General features: G+C 41.9%; 2 protein-coding genes across 7 annotated transcripts in view; one reads left to right on the top strand and one right to left on the bottom strand.

Annotated features, from left to right (window-relative positions):
• AFG3L2 (AFG3 like matrix AAA peptidase subunit 2) overlaps nt 1–7147 on the bottom strand; it is a 46798-nt gene extending 39651 nt beyond the window's left edge. For 4 of the 6 annotated variants that reach the window (XM_032789577.1, XM_032789586.1, XM_032789596.1 and 1 more), the window contains exon 1: nt 6892–7040. In XM_032789577.1, coding sequence (XP_032645468.1) covers nt 6892–7011 — 120 coding nt within the window. In that variant the 5' untranslated portion in view covers nt 7012–7040. Of the gene's footprint in view, nt 1–6891 lie in introns of all 6 variants that reach the window. The other 2 variants (XM_032789553.2, XM_032789603.2) reach the window with 2 other exon arrangements.
• A 134-nt stretch (nt 7148–7281) lies between these two features.
• Nucleotides 7282–25199, top strand: PRELID3A (PRELI domain containing 3A). Its single transcript, XM_032789619.2, is given in 7 exon segments — nt 7282–7405; nt 12507–12675; nt 13068–13157; nt 14086–14156; nt 14247–14349; nt 23537–23603; nt 23606–25199. Coding segments are annotated over 7 exon segments (609 nt in total). The 5' UTR covers nt 7282–7373; the 3' UTR covers nt 23683–25199.
• The last annotated feature ends 1817 nt before the right edge of the window (nt 25200–27016 follow it).

The raw sequence follows: 27016 nt of genomic DNA, 5'->3' as shown, positions 1-27016 counted from the left end.
TGTTCTCTTCCTTCACCCGCACCTCTCCCCTTGTACTCTCCCCCAGCCCTCTCCTCCCACACCTTCCCCTTCCCCTCTTCTCCCGCAACCCTCCTGATACCCCCTCTCCTCCTCCACGAGTACATCACACCCTGCTTCTCTGTCAGTGTAGAGCCCTCAAGCACCCCCACACCCGCTCCTCTGCCTGAACTCTCTTTACTATATCCCCATCCCTTTCTGGGTACAAGGCTTGAGGGTTACTCCCTATGCCTTCCATGTGCATTTGGGTGCATGTGGGGGGAGGGCACTGGTGGAGGGGGGGGAGAGCCCAGGGCTGGAGAGGGGGGCAGCCAAAATTTTTTTTGCTCGGGGCAGCAAAAAACCTAGAGCCAGCCCTGTCTCAGCAGGCACGAGGCCCGCCTAGTGCCCACCAGGGGAGAGAAGCCAGGGCCCGCGCCTGCTGGGGACAGAGTACTCCAGGGCTGTGGGTGCCAGTGTTCTCTGTCCTTGTGGCTTCTCTCTGGATTCATATATTATGTAATATTAAATATGATGTTTTTCATATTATTTAATGTACAAATACAAAATAAGCCTTGAAAAACTGTTGGCGCCTGCCACACTATTCTGAAAACACGAATGTGCTACTGGCCACAAAAAGGTTGGAGACCACTGAATTAGAGGATTGGGCAAAAGAAACCAGATGAGGTTCAGCAAGGACAGGTGAAGAGTCGTGCACTTCGGATGGAAGAATCCCATGCACTGCTACAGACTAGGGACCAAATGGCTAGGCAGCAGTTCTGCAGAAAAGGACCTACGGGTTACAGTAGACGAGAAGTTGGATATGATTTGACAGCGTGCCCTTGTTGCCAAGAAGGCTAATGGCATTTTGGGCTGTATAAGTAGGGGCACTGCCAGCAGATTTAGGGATGTGATCATTCCCCTCTTTTTTACATTGGTGAGGCCTCATCTGGAGTACTGTGTCCAGTTTTGGGCTCCACATTTCAAGAAGGATGTGGAGAAACTGGAAAAAGAGTCCAGTGGAAGGCAACAAAAATGATTAGGGGGCTGGAACACATGACTTCTGAGGAGAGGCTAAGGGAACTAGGATTGTTTAGTCTTCAGAAGAGAAGAATGAGGGGGATTTGAAAGCTGCTTTCAACTACCTGAAAGGGATTCCAAAGAGGATGGATCTAGACTGCTCTCAGTGGTACCAGAAGACAGAACAAGGAGTAATGGTCTCAAGTTGCAATGGGGAAGGTTTAGGTAGGATATTAGGAAACACTAGTTCACTAGGAAGGTGGTGAAGCACTGGAATGGGTTACCTAGGGAGGAGGTGGAATCTTTTTCCTTAGTTGTTTTAAAGGTCAGGCCTGACAAAGCCCTGGCTGGAATGATTTAGTTGGGAATTGGTCCTGCTTTGAGCAGGGGGTTGGTCCCTTCTAATCCCTGATATTCTATGATTCTATGAAGATGATGAAAGGAACATGTCTGAACATATAGGGCCTTCAGGTTGGTAAACTTTTTTATTTCCTACTTCTTCCTTAAGGACTGCCTGTCTTCCTTCTGGACTCTTCTTGTAGTCTCATGTTTGAGCAAAAAATATCGTAGTTACTCTATGGTACTATCATTTTAGATGCAATTGTGATACAAATAAATAGCTGAAATAGGTAGATCTTTCTTTTACAATTTCAACTTTCAAGTAGTACTGAACATCAGTGAATGCAATGCATAATACTAAATGAGCAGCATGATAATAATAATTAAATAACTGCATTGACTTATTTTGTTTAGGAGAATCCATCCTCAACATACAGGATTCTGAAGACTATCCACCTTCAAGACCACCATAATTTTCAATAGTTTCAATTATTCATTTTCTGCTATAGCTGTAAAACTAATCTGAAAAGTTTTCAACATAAATCACTTTAAAAATGTATAGTGTGTACCTTCTATAAATGAAACCTACATCTATCTCTGAGTTGTGAAGAATATGTATTAAGGTTATAACAACCAACAAGAATGCAGTCTTCCTGACTTGTGATTTAAATCAAACATACCATTTCCTGGTCCCACCCGAGAGCCTAGATCCCCAGCCAGAGCCCTCACCCCCCTGCACACAAACCCTCTGCCCTGGGTCTGAGCCCCCTCCCACATGCTTAACCCCTCAGCCCCACCCCCCGCAATATCACCTCCATATTGGCGCACATAAAATTCATTCCGCACATGGATGTAAAAAATAAGAGGGAACATTGCCTAGCCACTACTTTCCTCTATCTCAAAGGGTCATTCAACCCTTTCATGCTCCTGGAGGGAACTGCTAGAAGTGGATTAACCTGACATTGGGTGACTCAGCAGAAATAACTCTGCATCAGGTCTAGCATCTGACATCACCATGAACCAGAACATGGGCTCTGCATATCTAGGCACAGTCCTATTATCTTCACTCTGAGTTTTCCTTCATAAGTGCAGCAATGTTATTAACATTTAGCAATTATGTTATTCTCAAAATATACTGGCTGTAAAACAGACTTTCTATCCTAAAGGTGAATCTAATATCAAAATGGAAGGAAGAAACTGATATGCTGCTTCACAGAATTCTATCACGCCACCATAAATTGCATTTATAATATTGTCCTTTGAAAGCTGTTACCAAGCTTGTGATTTTTTCTAAGCGTTTTAATTAAAGACTTTTTTGAACTAAGTCTGATCCATTCCCACTTTTGGAATTAAGGGGGAATTCATGTGAATGAGTGAATGCTCCTATCTCCTTGTTATTCACGTCTAATACAGAGACAGGCAGGGGAAGGATTCTCAGTCTGCTGATGCCCTCCTTTCCAACTTTATTTTGTGTTGTTATACTTAGGGCCCTATGAAACCCGTTTTATTATTGTGAATTTTCAGATTTATTATTTTCTGATTTAGTTTCTTTCCATTTAAAAAAGAATTAATTCCATCTCCTCCAGCCCTGCAGCCCCAGTGAGGATACATCGTTATTGTTTTGTATAGCGCTGGATTCCATGTTATTGTTTTGCTTCCGCAATTCTGCCATGTTCTGGTTAACACAGATTTCATAAGGCTCTACATACTGCCCTCAGAATAAACCTTGGTATTAAAAATCCAAAAAAACCTTTCACTGAGAAAGTAAAGCATGCCAGGGTAAAACAGATACTTTGTTGAGTAGCTGTTATGTCTAAGGAGCCATCACCCAGCAGGGACAAGTACAAATGTGCAGCTGCAAGGGGCTCTAGGAAAAGAGGTAGATCTGTATGGCTAACAAAGGGTTTAATTACAATAATCTAAATGCATCTCAGGGACAAGTGGTAAAAGAAGCAACAGTGAAACTCAGAAGAAAACTATGTCTGAGAACTTTGCCTCACCTTCTCTTCTATATTCCCCATCTTACTGCAATATCAAAAATTAATAAAGGTCTGTTGGGGAGAATATTTACTTTATTCATGATTCAAATTCAGAGTAACTGAACAAAAAGCAAGAATATTCAGCAGCTTTTGCTCCATCTAATAAGGGAAAACAATCATGTTCATATAGTTTAAGACTGGTTATGGGTGAATCAGGTTATAACCAGCATGAATAGGGCTAAACTGTGTTATGACTTAGTTGATCAGGAATATGCTACAGCATGGGGACAGACCAACACAGAAGAGCTAGTACACTGTTGGATTTATCTCTGCAGACTACAAACTGTGCTGCTAAAATGTCTCTAACAGTGCCTCAGGAAAGTCGCACAAAAGGAAGGAGTTACAAAATACATTTTATAAAGAAGAAAGTAAAAATTACCTTATGCCACATACATTGAATCCCTAGACTAAGTCTTGATTAACTAAACCCATGTTTACATTGACCATAGACCTATGCCGAAGTTAATTAATTTAAAAAATGTCTACAGTTTCTTTCTCCCCTACCTGCGTAATTTCAACAGTTATTGGAATTCCTATGTGAATTTATCTGCTTAATCTAAAAGCCAAGGCTACTCTATCAAGGACTATTACAGCCAAGATGTTACACATTCAAGCTAATAACTATAATGTCACGGAAATCCAGTTTTTGCACAGCATGCTGCTGTTCTTAGGTCAGCCGGAGCTGGGAATGCCAGAGTGACCTAAAACGATACACTTTCAGGGTGTTTTAAAGGAGAAAAAGAAGAAAGAGCAAATGAAGTACACTTTGCCATCACGCTGTCCAAACATTTAGGCCATTTCATGAACCGTATAGGGGAACCCTGCCCAGCCTATCAATCCTGGGGATAAAATAGTTGCCATGACAAAGGAATTAGAAATAAATAAAAACAGGTAAATATTCTTCATTGCTCCAAGGAACCTTCATCTTAGGGAAAGAGAATGATACCTAAAGACCATTTTTTAACAGAGTTCATAAAACACTCACAAATATAAAATAGTCCACAATGGAGAGGCGAAGAGAGCATACAGGTCAGGTTTACACCTGAGTTACATTAAGGCTGTGATGCAGCTCTACTCACTATTTAACAGCGTCAGACAAATACAAGACCCCTAGCACTGAATAAATGCTGCCTCATGCTCAGTCTCTTTCAGAATCTTGTGCTTCAAAACAGAATAGCAGCATTGCTGGGTATTTAAAAAAAAATCACAACTTTTTACTTTACAAAAAAGAAAAGATGACAAGTCACTAAATCCTCATAATTCTAATCCACAGAAAGTTACCAAGAACACACAAGAGGCACAGAAAATCCCCAATATTTTCGATTATATCAATAGAAAATTAATCTTTTCCCCAAAAATCAAGAGGTTATCAACAAACAAAACACACTAGTACTAGTTATTTACTGCATGGCAAAAGCTTCAAAAACATTGTTTTTAAGATGTTTGAAACTTGGTGGTTCCCAACCAGTAGTACATGCAACCCTGGGGGTACACAGAGGTCTTCCAGGGGATACATCAACTCATCTAGATACTTGTCTAGTTTTACGACAAGACTATATAAAAAGCACCAGCAAAGTCAGCAGAAACTAAAAATTCATATGACTTGTTTATACTGCTCTGTATGCCATACACTAAAATGGAAATACAATATTTATATTCTAATTCATTTATTTTATAATTATATGGGAAAAATTAGAAGCTAAGCAATTTTTCAATAATAGTGTTCTGTGAAACTTCTGTATTTTTAGGTCTGATTGTTAAGTAGTTTTTAAGTGAAGTGAAACTTGGGGGTATGCAAGACAGTAGTCTGGAAAGGTTGAAAACCACTGTCTTAAACTGAACAATGTAAATTGGACACAGCTGACATCCTTTTAATTATCTGACAACCATCAGCTACTTCATAAGAGTGCTTAGGAAAAAAAGTAGGTTTCTAATAAAGACTAATCCTTTGAAAATGCAGTATAACTAACTTACATAAAAGGCAGGCACAGCAGACCAAAGTAACTTACATAAAGGTAGGCACAGCAGATCATTACATATGGTTATCTCCACAGTTAACTTCAGTTTCTTGTAAATTATGCTCTTCACTGAAGATACTCTAGTTAAGATATTACATTTCTAATGTTCATCATCATGTATATTCTATCCCCCTAATAAAAGAATTCTTAAAAGGAAAACATACTACTTTGAATAAGAATATACGCATTTATAATAGTAAGTGTTCAAATTTCTTAAAGATCAGAGGCATTGCCTACAAGAAGCCATTAAGAAAGATGTGCTGATAAAGTCAAGGCCTCACAAAAATATACACAAAGAAACTTAAAACAAACTATGCCTAGAGATGGAGGAGGTACATACTCAGGCTTTGAGACCTCATGCTGAAGTATCCAAAGCACTTCATAATTCATTTACCTTTGCAGCAACAACGTGAACTATTCCCCCATCACATAGGAAACTGAGGTACAGAGACATTAAGGTCTTGACTTGCCAAAGGTCACATAAGATAGTGGTTCTCAACCAGGAGTACACTTACCCCTGTGGCGATGCAGAGCTCTTCCAGGGGATACATGACCTCATCTAGACATTTTCTTAGTTTTACAACAGGCCACATAAACAGCAATGGTGAAGAGAGTACAAACTAAAATGTCATAAACAAGGACTTGCTAATATTACTCTATATGCTATACACTAAAATGTAAGCACAATATTTATATTCCAATTGATTTATTTTATAATTACAAGGTAAAAATGAGAAAGACAGCAATTTTTCAGTAACAATGTGCTGTAACACCTTTGTATTTTTGGGCTAACAGAAGTATTGGAGCATAAGCTTTCGTGGGTGAATACCCACTTCACAAAGTTAGTCTATAAAGTGCCACAGGACTCTTCCTTGCTTTTTACAGACTTAACAGGGCTACCCCTCTGATACTTGCAAACCAAGACACAAAAACACAAAGTAAGGTGAAACTTGGGGTTATTCAAGATACATCAGACTCCTGACGCCCCGACTAGCCAGCCCGGGGAGCGCCCAGCGCCCTCCTGGCCTTGCCCTTCCCCCGCCTCGCTTTAACGCTGATGCCCTGGAAACCGGCCTCCAGGTCCCGTTTGGCAGGGACACGCTGAGGGGCCGGGGCACCCTGTAAAGGCGAGACCCTGCGGCGGGCGCGATTTCAAAGCGAGCCTGTGGGTGAAGCCGGGGCCTGGGGCCGGGCCTGACGCCTGCACGTTTGGGGCCGAGGGCGCTAGGGCCTACGCGGTGGGCACCGGGGAACCTGGGTCTCCTCAGACGCGCTGGCCGGCGAGAGCAGCCCCCTGTGGAGCCGGGCCCCGGGCGCGGGTTAAGCGCTGGCCGCGGGGAGCGCGCCCGGGCACGATGGTCACCGGCCGAGCCAGGCCGGGTCGCCCCGCCCCCCCTCTCGCAGGCTTGGGAGCGATCGTCCCCAGCGGACACTGACAGCGGCCGCCCTGGCTCCTCCCGCACCGCCCTGTCACTCACCTGCGCCGGCCCCGGCCCGGAGGGGCTCCGGCCCGAGAGCAGCTGCTGCAGCGTCAGGACCCTGGGCAGGCCCCGGCGCCGGCAGCAGCCCCGCGACAGCAGCAGGTAGCGGTGCGCCATGGCCAAACGGCCGCCGCGAGACTCCGCTCTCCGGCCACAAACCCCGCCCGCGCCGCGCCGCGGCGCGCGAGCGCATCACGTAACGTCAGGATGGGAAGGAGGTCACGTGGCCGCAGGGGAGGGCGGGCGCTGGAATGACGTATTTAAAAGTGGGGCGGGCTTTTTTTTCCGGTGTCCCGCGCGCTCCTCCCTCCCGTGATGCAATTGGGAGCCTGCCCAGCACACTCTGTGCCCGGCTCGGTGCGTCCCGCCCCCTGCTCGCGTCACGGCCCCGCCCCCGCTGAGCCGGCTCTGTCTTTGCCTTGAGCGAGCGCTTAGGAGGTCGCCATTGGGGCTTACGCGCCGGGTGCCGCGGCGGGGCTATGAAGATCTGGAGCTCGGAGCACGTGTTCGGGTGAGCGGCGGGAGCAGGCGCCGAGCTTGGGCTGGGGAAGCTCGGGCGCCGGCCCCAGACTTCAGGGCGGGGCGGTGATTCTTGTAGGCCGGTAGCGCGCCGGTCCTGCGGCCCCGGGCTGTGACTCCGCCGTTACCGGGCCAGACGCTGGTCTGTGCCCGTGGGGACTCCCGGCCCAGCCGGGGGCTCGGTTTGCAAGCCGGGACTGGACGCCACCTCGGCGCTATAGTACTCCAGCCCTTGCCCTTCGCCCATGGGCCGGGAAATGTCATTTAACCCTAGATCATAGCTGAGGAAACTGAGGCATAGAGTGGGGTTTGACTCGTCCGAGGTCACCCCGCAGCTCAGTGGCAGAGCCAGGTGACAGCTGGCACCACATAGACCTACAGAGGAAAAAGTGCTAAGTGTGAACTATGACCTACCGTTACTGCAGTGGCCTTAACTTTGCTTCTCTGCCGGTGCTGCGACTCTGTATCTTTCTCTGTATCATTGCGTGGGTTGTAGGAAGTGTCATCAGTTCCGCAGTTCCCCTTTTTTCTAATTTTAAGAAACTAACTGATCATGAGGTCTTTTTGTAGTTCAAGTTAAGATTGTGCGCAGCTCTCATTGAGTGAGGAGTACATTTGTCTGTTCAAAGGGGATGCAGTTGGTGGCAGTGCAGTATGGAGATCCGTGCAAAATTTCCATACCAACATGAGAGGGGTGACTGAGAGCTTGTCTAATGGGGAAGTTTTACCAGTAATACTGGTGTGACCCCTTGTGGACATTATTAATCCCAGCTCTTTTCACCTTAGTTTAAACCACTTCTCAACCACCGAAGAAGCTCTTAGAATAGAATAAGTGTCTACTAGGGAGTTCTGCTGGTATAACTACATTGGTTTATATTTATTTCCCCCCCCCCCAATTGTGCTGAAACTTTCCTGTATAGACAAGGGGTGAAAGCAGCATGAAAGGTTTCCACATCTGTCATCTGTTTGCCAAGGTATGCAGGAAATAAGACTCTAAAAAGGCAGAGTTATGAAACTGACAAAACTATTACATTATTTGGCATTAAGGCATAGGCTTTCATAATATTAGAGAAAACACAGATATAGTTGATTCTCCTAAAAGGTATGAACAGATTAAAACTGAGTTATTGTAACATTTTGTGTTTGTCCCCACCCCTTTTGTTATGTGTTTTTAAGTAATCCACGAAATACCTTCAATGAGCTGCTAACCTTCAAAGTTAATAACTTAGTTTGTCATTTATTTCATGTTGTTCTTCATATAAGTGAAGCATTTAACTGCAAAAATGGTTCTCAGACAAAATGAGAACTGAATAATTGGTAGCAAAGTTTGAGAATACTTGTGTGTCAAAGTCTAGCCACATCATACTGAGAAACATTTGCAGATAACAGGCTATGAACTTCAGTGACAATGGCTTGGACATTTCAAAACAGTGGCTTCCTTTTCGTGTTTGTTTATATGTTGTGGCACAGATTCATAGGTATAAGCTTGTGGTGTTTTTTTAAAAAGTCGGTGAAGTCATAGCCTTGCTGTAAAGAAATATAGTATAGTCCTTGTTTCCTAGGACGCTACAGTCTAGACTGGATAAACCTAGGAGATACTGGGCAAGGAGGGAGAGGGAAGAGGAGAGTAAGTTCAGAATGTGATTTTGTAGTGCCAGATGAAGCTTGTAGTGGTGTGTGCTGGTTTTTCTTTTCTTTTTTAATTTTTGTTTATTTATTTTTAATGGACTACAGCGGGGAGGGGGGAGGAAAGAGGAAAAGAAACTGGGTGCTTATCACCACCCAGTTCTTCCAAGCTGATGGAAGTGGGTTTTGAGGAGGGATTTAAAAAATGTCTCATTGTTGCAAACTCTAGTCTTGCTTTACCAGTGTTAGCAACTTTTGGGAGCCTTAATGTAGGTGTACCATCTGTGTTTAAAGCTCCATATCATCTAGCCTGGCACAGACCCTCTGTTGATTAGACATGCTATGTCTACACTGCTTGGTTGGCCTTTGTCAGCTGACTCTAGCTTTGGCTGCAGAGCTATAAAATTGCAGTGTAGGCATTTGCGCTGGAGACTGGGTGCTGGGACCCCATGAAAGGGGAGTGGGGGAGTCTACATTACAATTTTATAGCCCAGCAGTCCAAGCCCCATGACAAAGAATCAGTTGACATGGGGCAGCTGTGGGTAGTTTATTGCAATGTAGACATACCCAGAGTGTTTTAAAATGTCATTGAAAGCCCCCCTATACTGGGGCTCTCACAGTTGCTAACATAGGTGAAGCTAGAATGATGTTAACAGCAATCTAAAATTTTTGTGAAATTTTCTTAGTATAGGAGTTTGTACTAGTTTAGCAACATTTACTTAAATAACTTCAGATAAGCTGGTTTACATTTGGTATGTGGACAAAGATCTAGCCTCAGGGTTTTGGCACCTGAAGTTATCATGTGTAAACCAAAACTTCTAGCGTAAAATTAAAGATTGGTACTAATAAAGGTTTCTCTTGCGTGGCACAACTTCTGTTTTGAGCAGGTGCAGAGCTTGACTTGAAAATCAGTTATCTGTGGAACATAATACTTTCTTGATGCTATGTGAAAATTAGATTACGGAGTGTGAGGCCTGCAAAACGTATGCTGCAATGTGTGTAAGTGTAGTTAGATCAGAGATTAGTAAAATGGTCTTTAGCTCCTTGAAAGTCTTCAAGGACATCTTGCCTTTGTTAATCACCTTTATGCTTAGTTTTATGTTCATGTTATGTTACATAATTCCTGATGATAATATGAAGACCAGTTCATGCATATCTTTTTAGTAGAGAGCAGGGACTAGGAATGGGGGAAGGAACATTTGCTTTAAAACAAAATATATATTTCCCCATTTGAAGCTGAAGGACCACTTTGTTTTTCCTGTTCATGCTGAAGATGTTTGCAAAACTCCATTTTGTGTGTGTGTTAGTGTTATAGAGGAATGTCTTGTAGATGCCTTCCTACATGGGGAAGTTAAGCTGTAGTCTAATTCAAAACTGAAACTCTCTTCCATTATTTATCTAATATAGCTCCTATAACAAAGTTTTTGTGTGTGTGTCAAAATGACTCAATATCTTACTCTTCATGAAACCTCACCTATTTAAACATCTCCAATAAAAAAGACAAAACACTGTTTAGTCAGGAGTTCGAATTAAACATCAAATCAAATTCTGGCATTGAGGGGAGTGACATCAAAAGTTAGAACCTCTGAGAACACCTCATTACTGACTTTGAAAAGCTGGGCCTTAGGAGCTGACTTCCAAGACTTCAAAACATGACATAAGGCTGTTTGCACATAGTCAGGACCTCTGAGGCAATGAAAACGGTAGTCAGTTGTATAACGTTTACTGTTGCAATGCTTATTCTTGTAAGGGTTTTAACACCTCCACATAGCAACACCTTTTGCCTGGTTCCTGCACTTGTCTTTTATTCCCTAACTTTTTTTTTCCACTGCAGAGCCACACTTGCTAACAGCAGTGGAGCTGAACAAGTGTTAGTAATATGGAAAACTTGAGTGCAGAAAATACCTGAGAGAAACCACTGTAGTTTGTGTTGGTTTAGCTGGACTTGAGCTTGCTCCATGGGGTAACAGATGATTTACAAAATGAGAGAATCCTACTGCAGACAGTAGCTGTGGGTAGCAGGTGTGTGGATCTCAGCTGTATTTGACTTTCAGTGTTTGGTTTGCTAGTTTAGACGAAGCAAAACTGTTAAAGAAATTTTGATAAAAGATCTGGTGGAATATGGTGTTCAGTTCAGAGGCTGCCGAGGCCTTAGGGAAAACATATTCTTGACACTGTCACTTTGCTAATGTAGTGGGGGGCCTTCTTTACATGTGAATAGCAAGAGCTGAAGGTAAGGTGAGTACCAGTCTCCACAACCCTAGAACATTGAAAGAAGTTTTCGAGGAGGCCAGCTTTAGCATGGAGAACATGACCTCATAAATCTGTTTGTTTGCTGTTTTAGTCCTGGGATATTGGAGAGACAAGGTGGATGAGGTTGTACCTTTTATTGGATGAAAGAGACAAGCTGTTGAACTTATGCAGTCTTTTTCCCCAACCTGAAGAAGAGCTCTATGTAAGTTTGAAAGCTTGTCTCTTTCACCAGTAGAAGTTGGCCCAATGAAAGAGAGTTCCTCGTCCACCTTGTTGCTTCTACTCTTAGGTAAAGCTTACATTAACCCCACACTGCTGGAACAAACGTAACTTATCAAGCACCCATTATCTGTGACTCAGCCTGTTCCATCTTCCCCACCACCCTTTTTACTAGTTCTCAAGTTAGACAATCGATCACTTTGGAACAGGTTGCTCATGTATAATATGTATGCAATACAAAGTACACTTGCACAAACTATCGGGTATTCTTTCAACACTGTCAGTATTGTTTAAGAACAGAAGAATTTCCATACTGGATCAAGCCCATGGTCTATGTAGTCCAGTCTTGTTTCTCTTGTATCTGACTGTGGCCAGCACCAGATACTTCAGAGAAGGTGCCAAAACCACACAGTAGGTGGGTGTGGAATGATCTGCCCCATGTACTAGGTTTCCTCTAGTCCCAAATGGTTAGAGATTGGTTTAGATCCTGAAACATGAGGCTTAATATTACTTCTAAAATTTGTTAGCATTACCTAGATATTTATTATTCCTTTTTGCCTCCATATCCTTTGGTAGTGAGTTCTACTGTTCATTTACATGTTGCATGGAAAAGTGTTTCCTATTAATTGTTCTGAATTTGCCATTTTTTAACTTCAGCAAATGTCACCTTGTTCTTGTTAGATCAGGAGCTTCTGTTTTTCCTGTCTATCTTCACTATAACTTCCTCATTTTATGTACCTTGGTTTCCTTTCCAAGTAAACAAATAAGAGGAGAAATGACAATCTGTCTTTTTAATCTTCCCATGTAAAAATTCTTCCATGCCCCTAACTATTTTAATAGACCTTCTGAGCCCCCGCCCCAAATCAGCAATATTTGTTTTTGAGGCACGAGGTGACCAGTACTTCACCCAATACCCCAGATAAGTCTGTACCACTCATTCGATCATAGTATTTATGCATTTCATTAACAATATTCATCTCTTTTTTTTTCCCTAGACACCCATGGGATACAGTTATCAAAGCTGCTATGAGAAAATACCCCAATCCCATGAATCCATGTGTGGTAGGAGTAGATGTGATAGACAGAAGCCTCGATAACCAGGGAAGGTTACATAGTCACCGACTTCTCAGCACGGAGTGGGGACTACCAAGTATTGTAAAAGCGGTATGTTTTTATATGTTGAATGAGTACCTGATGATGTAATGCATTTAAACACTTCATCCTCTGGGATCTCAACTCTGAATTTATAGGAAATGCCTTTTCCAGAAATCATAGGGAAAATGTAATGAGATAGCAGCACATCTCTTGCAATGAATGCATTGCAGTGTTTCCTGAAATGTTAATCAAATTTCGATGTAGTATCTTCCAGGCAGGGACTATGTCACTTTGTGTGATTGCCTAGCACTCAGCATGTTGAGGTCTTGATCCTGATCAGGGTGTTCATGTACAACCACAACATAAATATGTAAAAGTAGTAATTTAGAACACAGAAAACCTTATGTAATTTGTTCTGGTGTCTTGTTGAATATTTAAATGGAATGTTTTTTGTCTTCTAGATTTTGGGAACAAGTAGGACTTTGACATACATTAAAGAACATTCAGTGGTAGATCCAGTAGAAAAGAAAATGGAACTCTGCTCCACCAATGTAAGTGAGGTCAGGAGGCTTTTGGTAATGGCTGTAGGGGAATAGAACAACCTCCTGCTTATCTGCAATACAAAAGAAAGCAAAGCTTTCAGAAATGCACAAGCTTGCTCTCACGGCTGTCAAACAAAGACAGGCATTTTCAATGTGAAGCTTTTCTGGGTTGCCAGATTTTTAAATAACATTTCCTTTTTCAGTTGCTGTTGGCTGCTTCTTTGCATGAGTAGGCAACTTTAAATACGTAGGCAGTATAAAATATTTGTATGGGTGTAACTTTGACATCAGGTGAAACCATCTTCTGAGAAAGCAGAAATGACAAACTTGTGTATTGGGGAATAAAACATGCTGGCCAAACAAATTTCCCTAAGCAGCAGCAGAAATAGATTTAGAACTATATTGCAAATCTTTAATCTTGTTGAAATTTGCAAACTGTTGTGTTGTATTCTAATGTCCTTCAAACTTATCACATTTTATATTCTATGATTTCAGTAAGAGTCTTGCCTTGTACAGTAAACGTAGACTTAGGGACTTTCCTAAGTACATAGTTTGTGTGTGATTGGTAAGGCTGCTTATTTTCATCAAGAGCCTGGATTAAAAAGCTTGCCATTGCAAACATACTGACGTTCAGACTTGGTTCAACATTCAGAAATGTTACTGGAAAGCTACCTGAATTGTGGCAGACAACATGGAATATAGAGGGACCTAGTGAAAGGCAAAGGTTACCTAGCTGTAACTGCATTGGCAATAGGAGAAGACAAATCACCTCTGAATTATTATTGATGACTATAATTGTGCTGTTACAAAGTACAGTAACTGTCCTGTTTTCTGCTGTTAAGGATAATGAAGCACCAGTTGGTGCTACTGAATTGTTGATAGTGTTTCTCCTCTTTGCTGTTTCCTCTGAGGATTTTTGTGGTTTTTTGTTTTTAAGATTACTCTCACAAATTTGGTGTCAGTTGATGAGAGGTTGGTCTACACGCCTCATCCTGAAAACCCAGAAAAGTAAGTTGGGGTCGGGGATCTGTCTGTTTGTGAGAGAGGGTATGTTGCTCCTTTTCTGTACCAATTAAGCTTTATTTTCTTTCATTGCAGGACTGTGCTAACTCAAGAAGCAATTATTACTGTAAAAGGCGTTAGCCTGAGTAGTTATTTGGAAAGTTTAATGGCCAACACAATATCCTCCAATGCTAGAAAGGTATGCTTTTGTGACAATAATTCTTGAGCACTTGTACTGCTGAATACCATGCTTAAGGCTCAAACCTGGAGGATTGGATCCTAAGTGTTTACAACTTTTATTTTTAACCATTTAACTTCTTGTTGTTCCTGTAAATGTCACCAGAAGCAGGAAATGCAGTACTTGCTAACTAGTTTTTAAATGCAGGCTTACCTGTCTGTAATGTTCCCATTGTTAGAGACTGTTACTCAAGCAGCTCTTAAACCCTCATGTCACAGTTCAAATGTCAGAGGGTAGCTGTGTTAGTCTGTATCCGCAAAAACAACAAGGAGTCTGGTGGCACCTTAAAGGCTAATAGATTTATTTGGGCATAATCTTGTGTGGGTAAAAAACCTCACTACTTCAGATACATCTGAAGAAGTGAGGTTTTTTACCCATGGAAGCTTATGCCCAAATAAATCTATTAGCCTTTAAGGTGCCACAGTTCAAGTGGTTAAAAAGGCTACCAGCAAAGATGTCTATAATGACTGAATGGAAAATTAATTCACAAAATTGAACCCTGCTCACACTGATTGCAGACTGTGCTCAGCACAATCTAATTTGTTCGAATTCTTATCTGCCCATTGTGCTACATGTGTGCTGTCCCTTCGTCTATGACCTGAAATCATCCAGCTTAGTTTTATACAAGCAGTTCTGCACAGAGATTAAATTACCTGATGTTTTTGATGAGAAGGGGGGGAACCTAGGCCAATTTGTGTACTCCCTGTTGGCGTAAATTCCCCAATTTGTGTTAATCTGCAAGGCATAGAAAAAGAGCTCTGTTCATCCCAAAGTCATGCTCAGACACTCCAGGTAGGGCTTTGGGAGTGGTTATTTGCTACTTTTGGGGCACTCTGTCTTGCTCTCACACTACTAGAAATCAATGGAGGATCACACCTGTACCTCTCCACTAGCACCTCTGGAGGAAGAGCAGCAGACTGAAATGAATGTGGTGTGACAGAACACGGGTCAGGTGTAAGGAAGGGAAGGACAAACAGTGAAGGAGAGAGCAGTGAGGGTGAGTGGGATGTGGTGCACAAATACAAGTGGGATCTTGCCTGGTTGGGTAGTGGCAGTTCAGGTCCAGACTTACTTCCTGATGCCATCCCAGGTAGTATGTGCCTTGGCCAGCCCCTTACCCCTGAAAGTAGGATATCACTAGACAGCGATGCTGCTTCTGTCACTTGATGTCTAGCCTTAGGGTATGTCTACACTATGGGATTATTCCGATTTTACAGAAACCGTTTTTTTAAAACAGATTGTATAAAGTCGAGTGCATGCGGCCACACTAAGCACATTAATTCGGTGGTGTGCGTCCATATACTGAGGCTAGCATTGATTTCTGGAGCGTTGCACTGTGGGTAGCTATCCCATAGTTCCCACAGTCTCCCCTGTCCACTGGAATTCTGGGTTGAGATCCCAAAGCAAAAACAATGTCGCAGGTGATTCTGGGTAAATGTCGTCATTCAATCCTTCCTCCGTGAAAGCAACAGCAGACAATCATTCGCAGTTTTCCCCTATGGAGAGCGCCTGAGCAGATGCCATAGCATGGCAACCATGGAGCCCGTTTAGCCTTGCGTCACTCCACCGTATGTGTACGGATGCTGGCGCAGACCCGGTAACTGCAGTGCTACAAACAGCAGCATTCATTGCCTTGCAAGTAGCGGAGAGAGGTACAACTAGCAACCGGTCTCCATTGTAAAATTGGCAGATAATGACGGTATACAGTCAAAGTTTTGCACCATCATGTTCTGCGCGTCAGTGGTGCTCCTGCGGCTCGCTGAGGTCAGCCGGACATGTACAAAAAGGGAATGGATTCCACAGGTCATGTCCCTCTCTGTTTTGATCAAAATAGTCTGCTAGAATTGGAGGCAGCTATTAGAGAACATAGAGCACAGCCGCTCCAGTCAGCAGCCCAAGATTCTGCAGAAATGATGAACTGCATGCCCATTCAGGGTGCCATTGCATACAAACACCCTCCATGCTTTGTCCTCCCCAAACTCTTACTGGGCTAACTTAGCAGTGTCCCCCACTTAACCATATGTGTGTGAATAGTTAATAAAAGCAGCTAAAGAAACTGACTCTACTGAGATACAAATGAGGGGGCAGTGGCAGCCACCTCACTGCTGCGTGAAGATCCAGTGCAGTACAGAGAATCTCTTTATACATGAAAGAGAAGGGCTTGATGGAGCTCAGTCTCCAGCTGCTGTATGAGGAACGGTTAACCAAGCGAGTTTGTACCGTCTGAGCTTGAGGATGACCGGAGAGTACGTTCCACATTTTGCCAACAGCCGCCACCCAGGCCGAACCTCACACCAGAGGCACAGCTAGGAGCACTCATGGGCTGAGCCACACACTGGATACCAGTCAATCTTGCAACCAGGCTGCAACGACGGATGAGATAGCTAAGCTGTTCAAGATGCCTTGCAGCACCAAAACAGTCTACATAGCAGCGAGCAGTAGACATGAGGGTGACGGTTGAAGAAAGATCACAAAATGATATGATTAATTACCTTTTCTTTTTGGGGAGGTACAATTGACGAGACGATAACCCTGAAACACCCAAGGAAAATGTGTTTAGCCTTGCAGAGCATGTGGGAAGCTCACCGACAAGAATGGCAAAATGCTTTTCGCGAGAGACCTAGTAGGGACTGTGGAATAGCTGGAGGTATCTGTACCACCCCCTCCATGAGAACACGTTCCAATAATATGATTCTTTGGCATTTCCGTTTAACGCTTAGACTATTATCTGCAGCACTGTGCTAGAGTCCCTCCACAATAACAGCCCTCTGTCTAAATCATTGCCTGAGAGAACTTTCCAAATCTATTGACATTTCGTCTTCTGTAACGGAGACTCTGATAAACGGATATTGTCTCACCCATAAAAACAACATAAAAAATAAGAGGATCAGATCCCATAATCCCCAGTACGGTCCTGTGAGAGCTCATTTGATTCGGGACTGCATCGGCCCATGTGCTGAATACAAGAGCTCCACGCTGGGCAAAACAGGAAATAAAAATTCAAAAAGTTCGCAACAGGCTTCTTCCTGTCTACACTGCCACAATGCATCCGAGCTTCAATCACGACTTCCAGAGCGGTAACAATTGGTAACAATCACTGAGTGGGATAAAACTGCCCAGAACCAATAACCTTCAGAATTGCGCCACAATAACGCTATTAACCGAACATGGTAATACCCACAGAGAGATTTATCAAGCGACATACACCTACTTCGTCGGGGAGGAGTACAGAAATTGGTTTTAAGAGCCCTTTATATCGATATAAAGGGCTTCGTTGTGTGGACGGGTGCAGGGTTAATTCAATTTAACGCTGCTAAATTCAGTATAAACGCGTAGTGTAGACCAGGGATTAGACTGATGAGCATTCAGCCCTTCTTGGCCAGAAGGATATCGCAGGGGGTGAGGAGAGGAGGGAATCGGAATGTTTGCTTCATCCCTCAGTGCACTTCCCTGAGGAAATAGTAAAGCGGTGTTAGGGGATAGACTGGCAGAAATAAAGTGTGCTAAGGTTGGGGATTAAGTGGATGAACTGCAAGGTTTGGGGAGAGGGAGAAAAAGTGGCTAGTTGAATTTCAAGAGTGTAGATTGTATTTTAGTTTGGTGGCCATAAACGTCTCTCCACTTAAACTTTTTACAATTCTCTCCTCCAATTCCACTTAGAGTAGTGGGGTACATGCTGTGATCTCACCATTCTCTGACACTCATAACTGCAGTTAAATCTTTGGTTTGCCAACAGCCTACTTGGAAAATGTCTGACATATGTAGAAGGCCAAATTAGAAAAGGGCTCCTTCCATATAACATTTTTAAACATCTTCGTAGCCAAGTGTCAAATGGTGGAACAGTACCTTCTTGTCCTTTCTAAGGCAGCTAAATCCATTCAGAGATGCTTAACTTGGCAGGAATTTGTGTTTCCAGCCCTTTCATTACTAACAAGCAGATGCACTTTGAAGGAGATGGTGACTGTAGAAGCATAAGACTGAGTTTCTGTGCTTTCAGAAGTCTGCTTAGACATGGGAAAAGCTTTACTGGAAAGTGTTTCCTGCTGTATCTTGAAATGCTGATGTAAATGTTGAATTTTGCTTTGAGGGTTTGAGATTTGCAGGCCTGATGCCTGAATACTACAATGATGAAAGATGAATTTTGTGCCATGTGTTAATCTTTTCTGTGTTACTCCAGGGGTGGGATGCTATTGAGTGGATAATTCAAAATTCTGAAAGCGCTCTAAGCTAGCAGTCTATCTCTACATCTGCAGTTTGTACTAACTAGTGGTAACTCCGGCATTCACTATCTCGGTACAGCATTTCAGCTTTCTAGCAAATGTGTGCATGGACTGTTGTGATGTGATTTTTTTTTTTTTTTTTTTTTTTTTTTTTTAATATATAATCTGTACATTAGCTTGCATGTATTGTAATATAATCAGTTACATTCAGGAATGGCAAACTTGTTCTCATAATACTAGAATCATATAGTTTCTTTTTTTCATTGCGACCTAGAATGGGTCAAGTAGCCCAAATCCAGTATATCTGTGGAAGGGCAGACCTTAGTTATTCCTACATGTACTGCAGTGCTTTTGTACCACAGTATTGCTTCTTATACATGTAAATAATAGGTTACTGCAGGTACCTGGGCATGTGAATGTGCCACTCTTTTTAATAGGGGCCCACGCCAGCATGGTCAGTTAAATTTGACAACATAAGAACAGTTATCTAAAGATATTAACCAAAAAATCCTTGGTTAATGGAATCAGCCTTATAAAAATGTGTTAAGGGTTGGTTTTCTCAAAACACGTGCCTAACAAGCATATTCTTCAGCACAGAGTTACACTACTTGCTTTGTCTTCCCTGACAGGATTTGATCTGGTCTCTTCCTTTTCATTAGACTTTTAAGAGGTAGATGGGATTGTGGGGGTGGAGCTTCTGTTGGTGTTTAAAAATTTAGGTGGAAGCTGAACATATTTCACTCTGATGAATTGGTATAATTGCAATAAGAATCTCATTTAGCATCTTAAATTGCTTTCCTGGCTTGCTGCTGTTACAAATAAATGACCTTCTTTAAACAACATGGTTAGGTAAAATTTAACTGTCAGATGCATTTCAGTTTGTTCATGCTAGGAAGTGCTGCTTTCTTTCCTTTCAGCTCTGAAGTCTGAATATGAGTGGTTACAGTTTTCATAGTTATTTTTATGCTGGACAATAAATAGTGCTTTCCACTTTACCTTCCATGAGCTAGTCTAGCTCAACACTGTCAGTCCTGTATTGAAACCACAAACCTTCCAATGATAAAATCCTAAAACCTTTTTTTCATAACTCTTCTCCTTCATTCCTTTACAATTTTATTTTGGGATGTGTATGTATATGACTTATAAAATCAGCAGCTGCTGGCTGTGTGCTTTCAACTTTACTTTTCATGCCACTAAATTCTTGAGTTGGACAAACCATTAAGCTTTGTCTTCTCCAAAAAACTTCAACTGGAGTAGTCAGTTTGCTATCAATTATCAAAGATATAATAAATCCTTATACTAGTATATGACCTAATATTGAAAGCATAATTTAGTGCTAACATATGTAATGTGCATGCTTGGTTATGAATGTGCTTGCTTAAGTTTTATATAATGTAGGACTTAAATAACATTGTATTATATATAAAATTCCAGTCCTCTGTCAGATTCTGTTTTCTCTTAACTTTTACTGAGTAGAACTGCCCAGGTCCTTAATTTTAAAAGAAATTGTAGAGGTGAAGCTTTATTAACTTAGATTCCACTGGAGAATTGTTCTGAAATTTATTCAGCATGGTGCATTGATGCTTAAGTTATAGGGATTTAAGCAGTTTTTCCAGAGCTGTGAGAAAATACCTCACTGACTTTTTGTTTTGGAAAACCCACAAACATACTTTGGATGATTGACTGACTGGTTATCACCCTTGGAAGGAATTCTGTGGATCTGAGTCCCACCCAAAAGATGCTGGCTAACTTTTTGGCTAGTAAAAGTCTACTTTCTATATCATCAGACTTAAACATTCTTAGGAACCAAGTAACACACTTAAACACTTCCAGTGCTTTGTATATTAGTGCCCCTGTAACTAAAAGGACAATAACTTGAAAAATAGCTTTGAAAAGCTTGTACCTGGGATTATTTCTACATAGTTTGACTGAACTGTCATATTTACAGAGATTAGAGGGGGAAAAAAACTGTTTTGCTATTTTATTGTGCACTTATTTCCTGTTGCATGTAGCAACCTGCACTGCTCTGTTGTAGCTGACGTGCATGCTTCCCTATACCCTGCAAGAAAAAGTTTGCCAGCACTAGTACCAGCAAAACAAACTGAAGTTGGCAACTGTGTGCACAGAGGAGTAACTGGCTGGTGGGGAGGAAGAGAGTGAGGAGTTTGATGTGGCCCTTGAGGCTACTAATTATCAGGGAAGCAGGGGAAAAAAAGATCTCTTAAGAAGAGATCCTACTCTGACTAAAATGAATTCAGTTTTAATTAGCCAAACCAAAAATATGCAAGTTGATGTCACTTTAATATGTTGGTGGCACTCAGTAGAAACAGTAACTTCAGAGCCACTAATTTTTGTAGGAACTGAAATGTATCATGTTTGGTCTTGGCTCAGGAATGAGAATTTTTGATTCTATGGGTTTTTGTTTTTAATACTTTAAAATCTTTTCAGGATGGGGACTGTCTACTAGTGTGTGGGCAGTTCCTAGTGAACACTGACTGCTAACTGTAGCATAAATAACTCAACATAGCACTTGGATAACAGAGGGCTTTATTTCTAAACTTGGCATGTTCTTTCTGCTGATTGAAGATGCCTGATTGATTTCACAATCAATTTTCTTTCAATGTGGCTAAATGGAAATATCATCGTAAGGTTGTGCAGTCTTTTATTTTTCTTAACTTGAAAAAGACTGACTGGTTATTGGAATATGCATCCACTCTAGTTCTCTCTGGTTAGGGAAGAGGAGACAGTGGGTTAGGGACTCTTTAAAATATCCTGTAGCAAATATACATACATAGTGCTCTCTCTTAAGGGGTAACACCCTCTTTGTTCCTGCATCAGTAAGGTCCCCCAGCTATTCAACTTGTTTGCATGCACTGCAGTTTGTAAAGCTAATGACATAATGACTAAGTCACATATCGTACATTCTGGTGCTTCTTGCTGAGCTGCTTGTATCACAAGAGTTCAGTTCTTACTGAAAAATTGTTGTGAGGAATCCTGTCCTCTGTCTGCTCAGTTGGGTGCCATCTTTGAGTCAACAGTGCAGAATATGACCTAGTAGTAGCTCTTCCTAGAATGCATTTTAGCATGAACTGAGTACTTTTAATCTAGTAGGGGCAGGGATAGCTCAGTGGTTTGAGCATTGGCCTTCAAAACCCAGGGTTGTGAGTTCAATCCTTGAGGGGGTCACTTAGGGATCTGGGGCAAAAATCAGTACTTGGTCCTGCTAGTGAAGGTAGGAGGCTGGACTCAATGACCTTTTGTGTCATTATGTTAGAGAGGTATATCTCCACATATATATAGTTATAGCTGTTTTATGCATGGGTGGTAAAGTGAGAGTTAATAGTTAAGAATAGTAAGAACATGACAGCATGTCCACTGAAAACCACTGTCTCAAGACGATGCCTTTTTGTGGTAGTAATGATATAAGAGGTTAAGGTGAGCTTGATTTTTACTTCGCTCCAAGGGGACTTGATAGTCTTCTGACACTTGCTTGAAGACTAAGCCTAATATGCCAGGTGGGAAAGTACCTGTGCCACCATTCCCTCAGATCCAGGCATACTGAATTTCCTTCCACATATCTTCACTCCCCTGGGAAAAAATCACTTCTTCTGCCCTCTTAAATAATAACAGTTCCCTTGTCTGTTCTGCCATTCAAATAAATTAAATTCCATCTCCCCATCAGTTGTTCTACCCCAGTCCCTCAACTTCACAAGGTGCTGCTGCCCTCACCCCTTTGCTCTGAAGGAAATGCCTGGGCCCCAGCACCTACCAAATATTCCTGTCTCCACCTGGGCACTCTGCTAATGGCATCAACCTTTCCTGTTAAAGCAGTAGTGCTTCAGAGGTGTGTGGCTTCCTTTCCCCTCCCCGCCACACAGAGGCCAGTGTCTCCCTGGTCTCACTCGGCCTGTTTACCTGGGCAAAACATCTACTCACCCTGGGTAAATGAAATTGTAAAGCCCTACACTCCAGTACTTTTGATTAAGGAAAAAAAAGTTGTATCTAACTTTAGGCTAGAAATTTCTCATTTTAAAGCTAATCTTCAGAAAGGTTGTGAGACTCACTAGAATCCAGCAAGATAAGCATGTCAGATAAGTCTTACATGAACTCACAAAACTGGGCAGTGCACATTCTATGTGGTCAATTAAAATAAAGGAGCTGCACACTTGTATTTAAGTTCAATTGCACTTAGTCACAGCACTTTGTTTTCTCTGAGGCTGCCTTCAAATATTCTAGGAGTAGGAAGGAACAGGGCAGGGTGACAGAAAATGTAGTTGCAATTTTAAAAACTTAGCCCAGTTATGCTTAAAAGTGACTCATTCATGAACTTAGAACTCCATGATACCCTCCTACAGTCATTTTCTGATCAAATTTTGTTCTGACAAGTAGAATATCTGTGTGGATGGGTGGGTTTGTTTGTCTGTTTTTTTCCTTAACTGCTGAGTTAACCTGAAAGTCCAGCTTGGTTCTTTCTGGCTCTCATCTTCAATAATCAAACATTCTCCAAATGTAAATTTCTTAACCATTCTGATGCATGAACTGGACTAGAATCTGTCTTGCTCTCCATACAAGTGTTGTCTTTACTGTGCTAACAGAAAAAGCAAATGGTAAAAACATCCTTATTGCTAAAGTAACCAGTGAGCAGACTTGTTAAATTAGAAGGTAATTTTACATAGACCCTCTTTTCCCATAACCTCACTTCAGTATGGCACTAACTTTCTGCACATAAGATGAAGGTTCTGCAAACTCTCTGATTAATGAAGCTTCAGTAAAAACTTGAAACCTTAACATAAAACCCCAAATAATGCAAAAGCAATTTCCTTTAGAGCAGTTCTGAAGTCTGACAAAGGAAAGAAATGGAAGTTTTTTAAATTTTAAGTAGCCTTGTATCCATTTTGATACTAAATTTGTCTTTTTTTTTCTGACAGGGTCGAGATGCCCTGGAATGGGTGATCGGCAAACTAAACACAGAGTTTGAGGAGTTAACATCATCGACACGAGAGAGCATGAAATCTGGAATGGCAGCGGCATCAGCAGCAGAGAACTGACGCCGCAGAACACCGAGGAACTGTGACAGAACAACTTTATCCCATGAACTTTATTTCCTTAAATCTCTTCTCTGTCTGATAATGCCAGTCTTTTGTATGTTCATAGGAATGTCAGAACTCAAAAATATTGTTTTAGATCTCTCTAGCCTCCATATCAACTTATTTGACCAGTGAAGACTAACATGAGCTCTTATGCTTTTTTTATTTTTATTTAAATAACCCCACGAGCTGTAGCCAGTTGAAACACAATCTTTCTGGCAATTCTTAAAAATGCCAAAATGTGCCTGTATAAAAAGGCAGTAACTAGTAGGTTTCTTCTATATTATACTATCTGTTTTTTTGTGCTCACTTTTTTTTAAAATGTGTGTACGTATATTTATTAAGAATTTCTTTAAAGAGAGCAGCTGCTGTATTTTATGAAGGGCAGATGGGTATAAAAGCACTGAATCTAGCGTTAGTCTTCGCTGCTGAAGTGGAATAGCAAAAAGTGACAAACACTGTAAAGTGATGGAGATATTTACTCAGGTTATCTGAAAAGCTAGCTCTTGCATGGTGGTACTGACTCTTGCATTGTTAAATGCAGTGTCTGAGTGCAATACACAGGTGATTTTTATGTCTTGGTATCCAAACATCCAACGGATGTAGTGATTATTTAGATGTGAATGTAGATTTTTAGTTAGACTTTGTGGGGATAGAAGATGTAATTTATTTTTGTAATATTTATTCACTGGCTCTAGTTGTGTGGGTGTTTTTTTCCCCTCCCCCATTTCTGGAAGAGCAATTGATACCTCCATGGAAACTGTTGGAAAACTATTGATTTCTAAATGCAACTTTTTACAAGGTGATTTGAATGAAGAGTATCTTTGTTGCTTCAGATTGTAACACTTAACTACTGTGAAAATGATTCTTATGCCACAAAGAAAGATATCATGAAGACTCAGCAGCAAACTCGGATCCATTCTAAAGAGTAACAGATGTGGTATTAAAGTTTTTAGGAGTACTTAACAGAAAACACACACAAAAAAAGCAGAGTTGGCTTTCTCTAGACTTCTCCCCCTCCCCCCCCGAGTTTTCCATGAGCTTCCAGTGTTTCTTTGTATTTGTCTTTAATTTACATTTTTAACAATATTTTTGTCTTTAGCATGAGTAATCCTTTTTCAGCTCATTTTAAATGTTTCTGGTCATAGCCCTTTATTGTCTCTCTGGGAAAACAAGACTGTAAAATCCAGTAACGCCTACAGAGTAGAATATTTGCAGGAAAAATGTAAATTGGATTGCTTTCCAAAAAGTGTGAAATCCAAAACTCTTACAGGTACTGATCTTTCTTTGACATGTGAAAGCAGCACAAGTTTCTGATGCAGCCTTAAAAGGTACAGTTTTGATTTGTTGAATTTAAATTAAATCCTTTTTGTATGCAAAGGCTGAAGAAACAGTCTGTTGCAAAGACTTGATTCCTTGTGCAAACAGAACAAATGGTTTAGAAAACTACTTTGAGTGAAAATTTTATATTACTTTTTAATGGTAAAAATAAATCATTGTTCCATAATTCGCTTTGATTTTGAGTGCTTTAAAATACAATGCTAGTTTGGTGGAAAACCCACCAAACACATGCACGATATAGTCGGGTAATTGTAGAAACACTATGCTGATACTAGCATTGTTCTCTTTTAAATCCAGAGGTAGGTCTGTCGCTGTCAAAGTACACTTTACTACCAAGTAAATATTCCTATTTAAAAAAAAATTTTTTTTGATTGGATGATAGGACTTAATCTGAGCTTTTCAGAAGCCAATCAGTGGCAGTAAACATTTACCTTTTTGTCTTTGTATGGACCTCAGGGGTTTCCTACATGAAACAGACACTTACTTACTCCCAGGTCTTAATTCTGAATGTTTTTTTCTCCAAAAGACAAGGAGAACTTGTAAGTGTTACATGGTGCTCTTTCCCTGGGGGGAGGGAAATGCAGGAAGGACTAGTTGCAAAGAAGTGTCAGATACTACTTTGCCATTTCATCCTGGCACAAATGAGTGACATACAATGGGCACACCTATGCAAATGAGATAAAACAGGTGTGACTGACTTGGGGGAAGTTCCCAACTCATGCCTGTGGTGGGAGGTGTTTAAATGCACAGGTGTGGCTATGCTGCAGTAAAACAGCCATGGCTGGCCTGTGTCAGCTGAAGTGGGCTCACAGAGCTATACAATTGTACTGTAGACATTTATGATGTGAGGGGTGGGAGTCCTGGAGCCCAGGCTCTAGTCTGAGGTCACACGTCTACAGTACAGTTTTATACTTCTGCGAGCCTGATTGAACTAACATGGGCCAGGCGGTGGGTGTTTCTTATTGCAGTGTAGACAATCCCTCTAGTCAGACGCTCTTAGGCCCTTGCAGTTTGTTGATCACCCTTGCATTGTGCCTAATGTTGCTGTTATGTTAAGCCTGAATTATTGTTGCTTAGGATAGCCTTAAATCATTGTGCAGATATTAAAACACAGCTTAACTATCCCTGCAGCATTTGCTACTTGGCACCTTCCAGTCTTGGATGTGACTGCTTTTGTCCCATCCTACCTCTCCTCATCAACTCTTCTAGAACAGCCAGTGCTACTGCCCCTTCCAGTCTAGTTCAGACACACACTTTGGGCTGCTGTACAACGCTTTATCGAGGGTGTGTGTGTGTGCGTGTGCGTACTCCCCACTGTAGCTCCTGAGCTGCTTCCTATCTCCCTTGTGGCTCACTATTCTCCATGACTGCCTTACGTAGCTTCTGGCCCCAGCAGGTGGGAGGAATAGCTCAGTGGTTTGAGCATTGGCCTACTAAACCCAGGGCTGTGAGCTCAATCCTTGAGGGGGCCACTTAAGGATCTGGGGCAAAAATCAGTACTTGGTCCTGCTAGTGAAGGCAGGGGGCTGGACTCAGTGACCTTTTGAGGTCCCTTCCAGTTCTAGGAGATAGGTAGGTATATCTTCCTCCTGGCCCCAGCTGTTCTCCCTGGTCATTAGTTGCCCTGGGCTTTTGTTGACCCCCTCTTTTGGCCTGGAAGGCCATGACTTGGGTTGTAGCTACACTAGGGAAGGAAGTTGATTCTACCTGCTGCTTGGCTTTGCTCTCAAGAGGGCATTAAGAGCTTCTGGGATGTCTGCCCACCTAATGCCCTGTTGGCCTAGGTCACTGCCTCTATCCTTGCTCTGCCTCCCCCTTAGTCTGACAATCATTCAGGGTAGGGAGGGTCCTCTGCTTTAAATCCCCTGAAAAGATGCAAGTTGCATCCATTCTTCATAATTTTGCTAGGTATAGCCTCTTGCACTGTCCTTTCTGTGATCTAATACCACCCACCCTGTGTGCACCCTGGGGACCACCGAG

Source organism: Chelonoidis abingdonii, chromosome 2 (genome assembly GCF_003597395.2).
Source record: "Chelonoidis abingdonii isolate Lonesome George chromosome 2, CheloAbing_2.0, whole genome shotgun sequence".
In the NCBI taxonomy this organism is placed as follows: Eukaryota; Metazoa; Chordata; order Testudines; family Testudinidae; genus Chelonoidis; species Chelonoidis abingdonii.
This window is presented reverse-complemented; position numbering and strand designations above follow the sequence as displayed.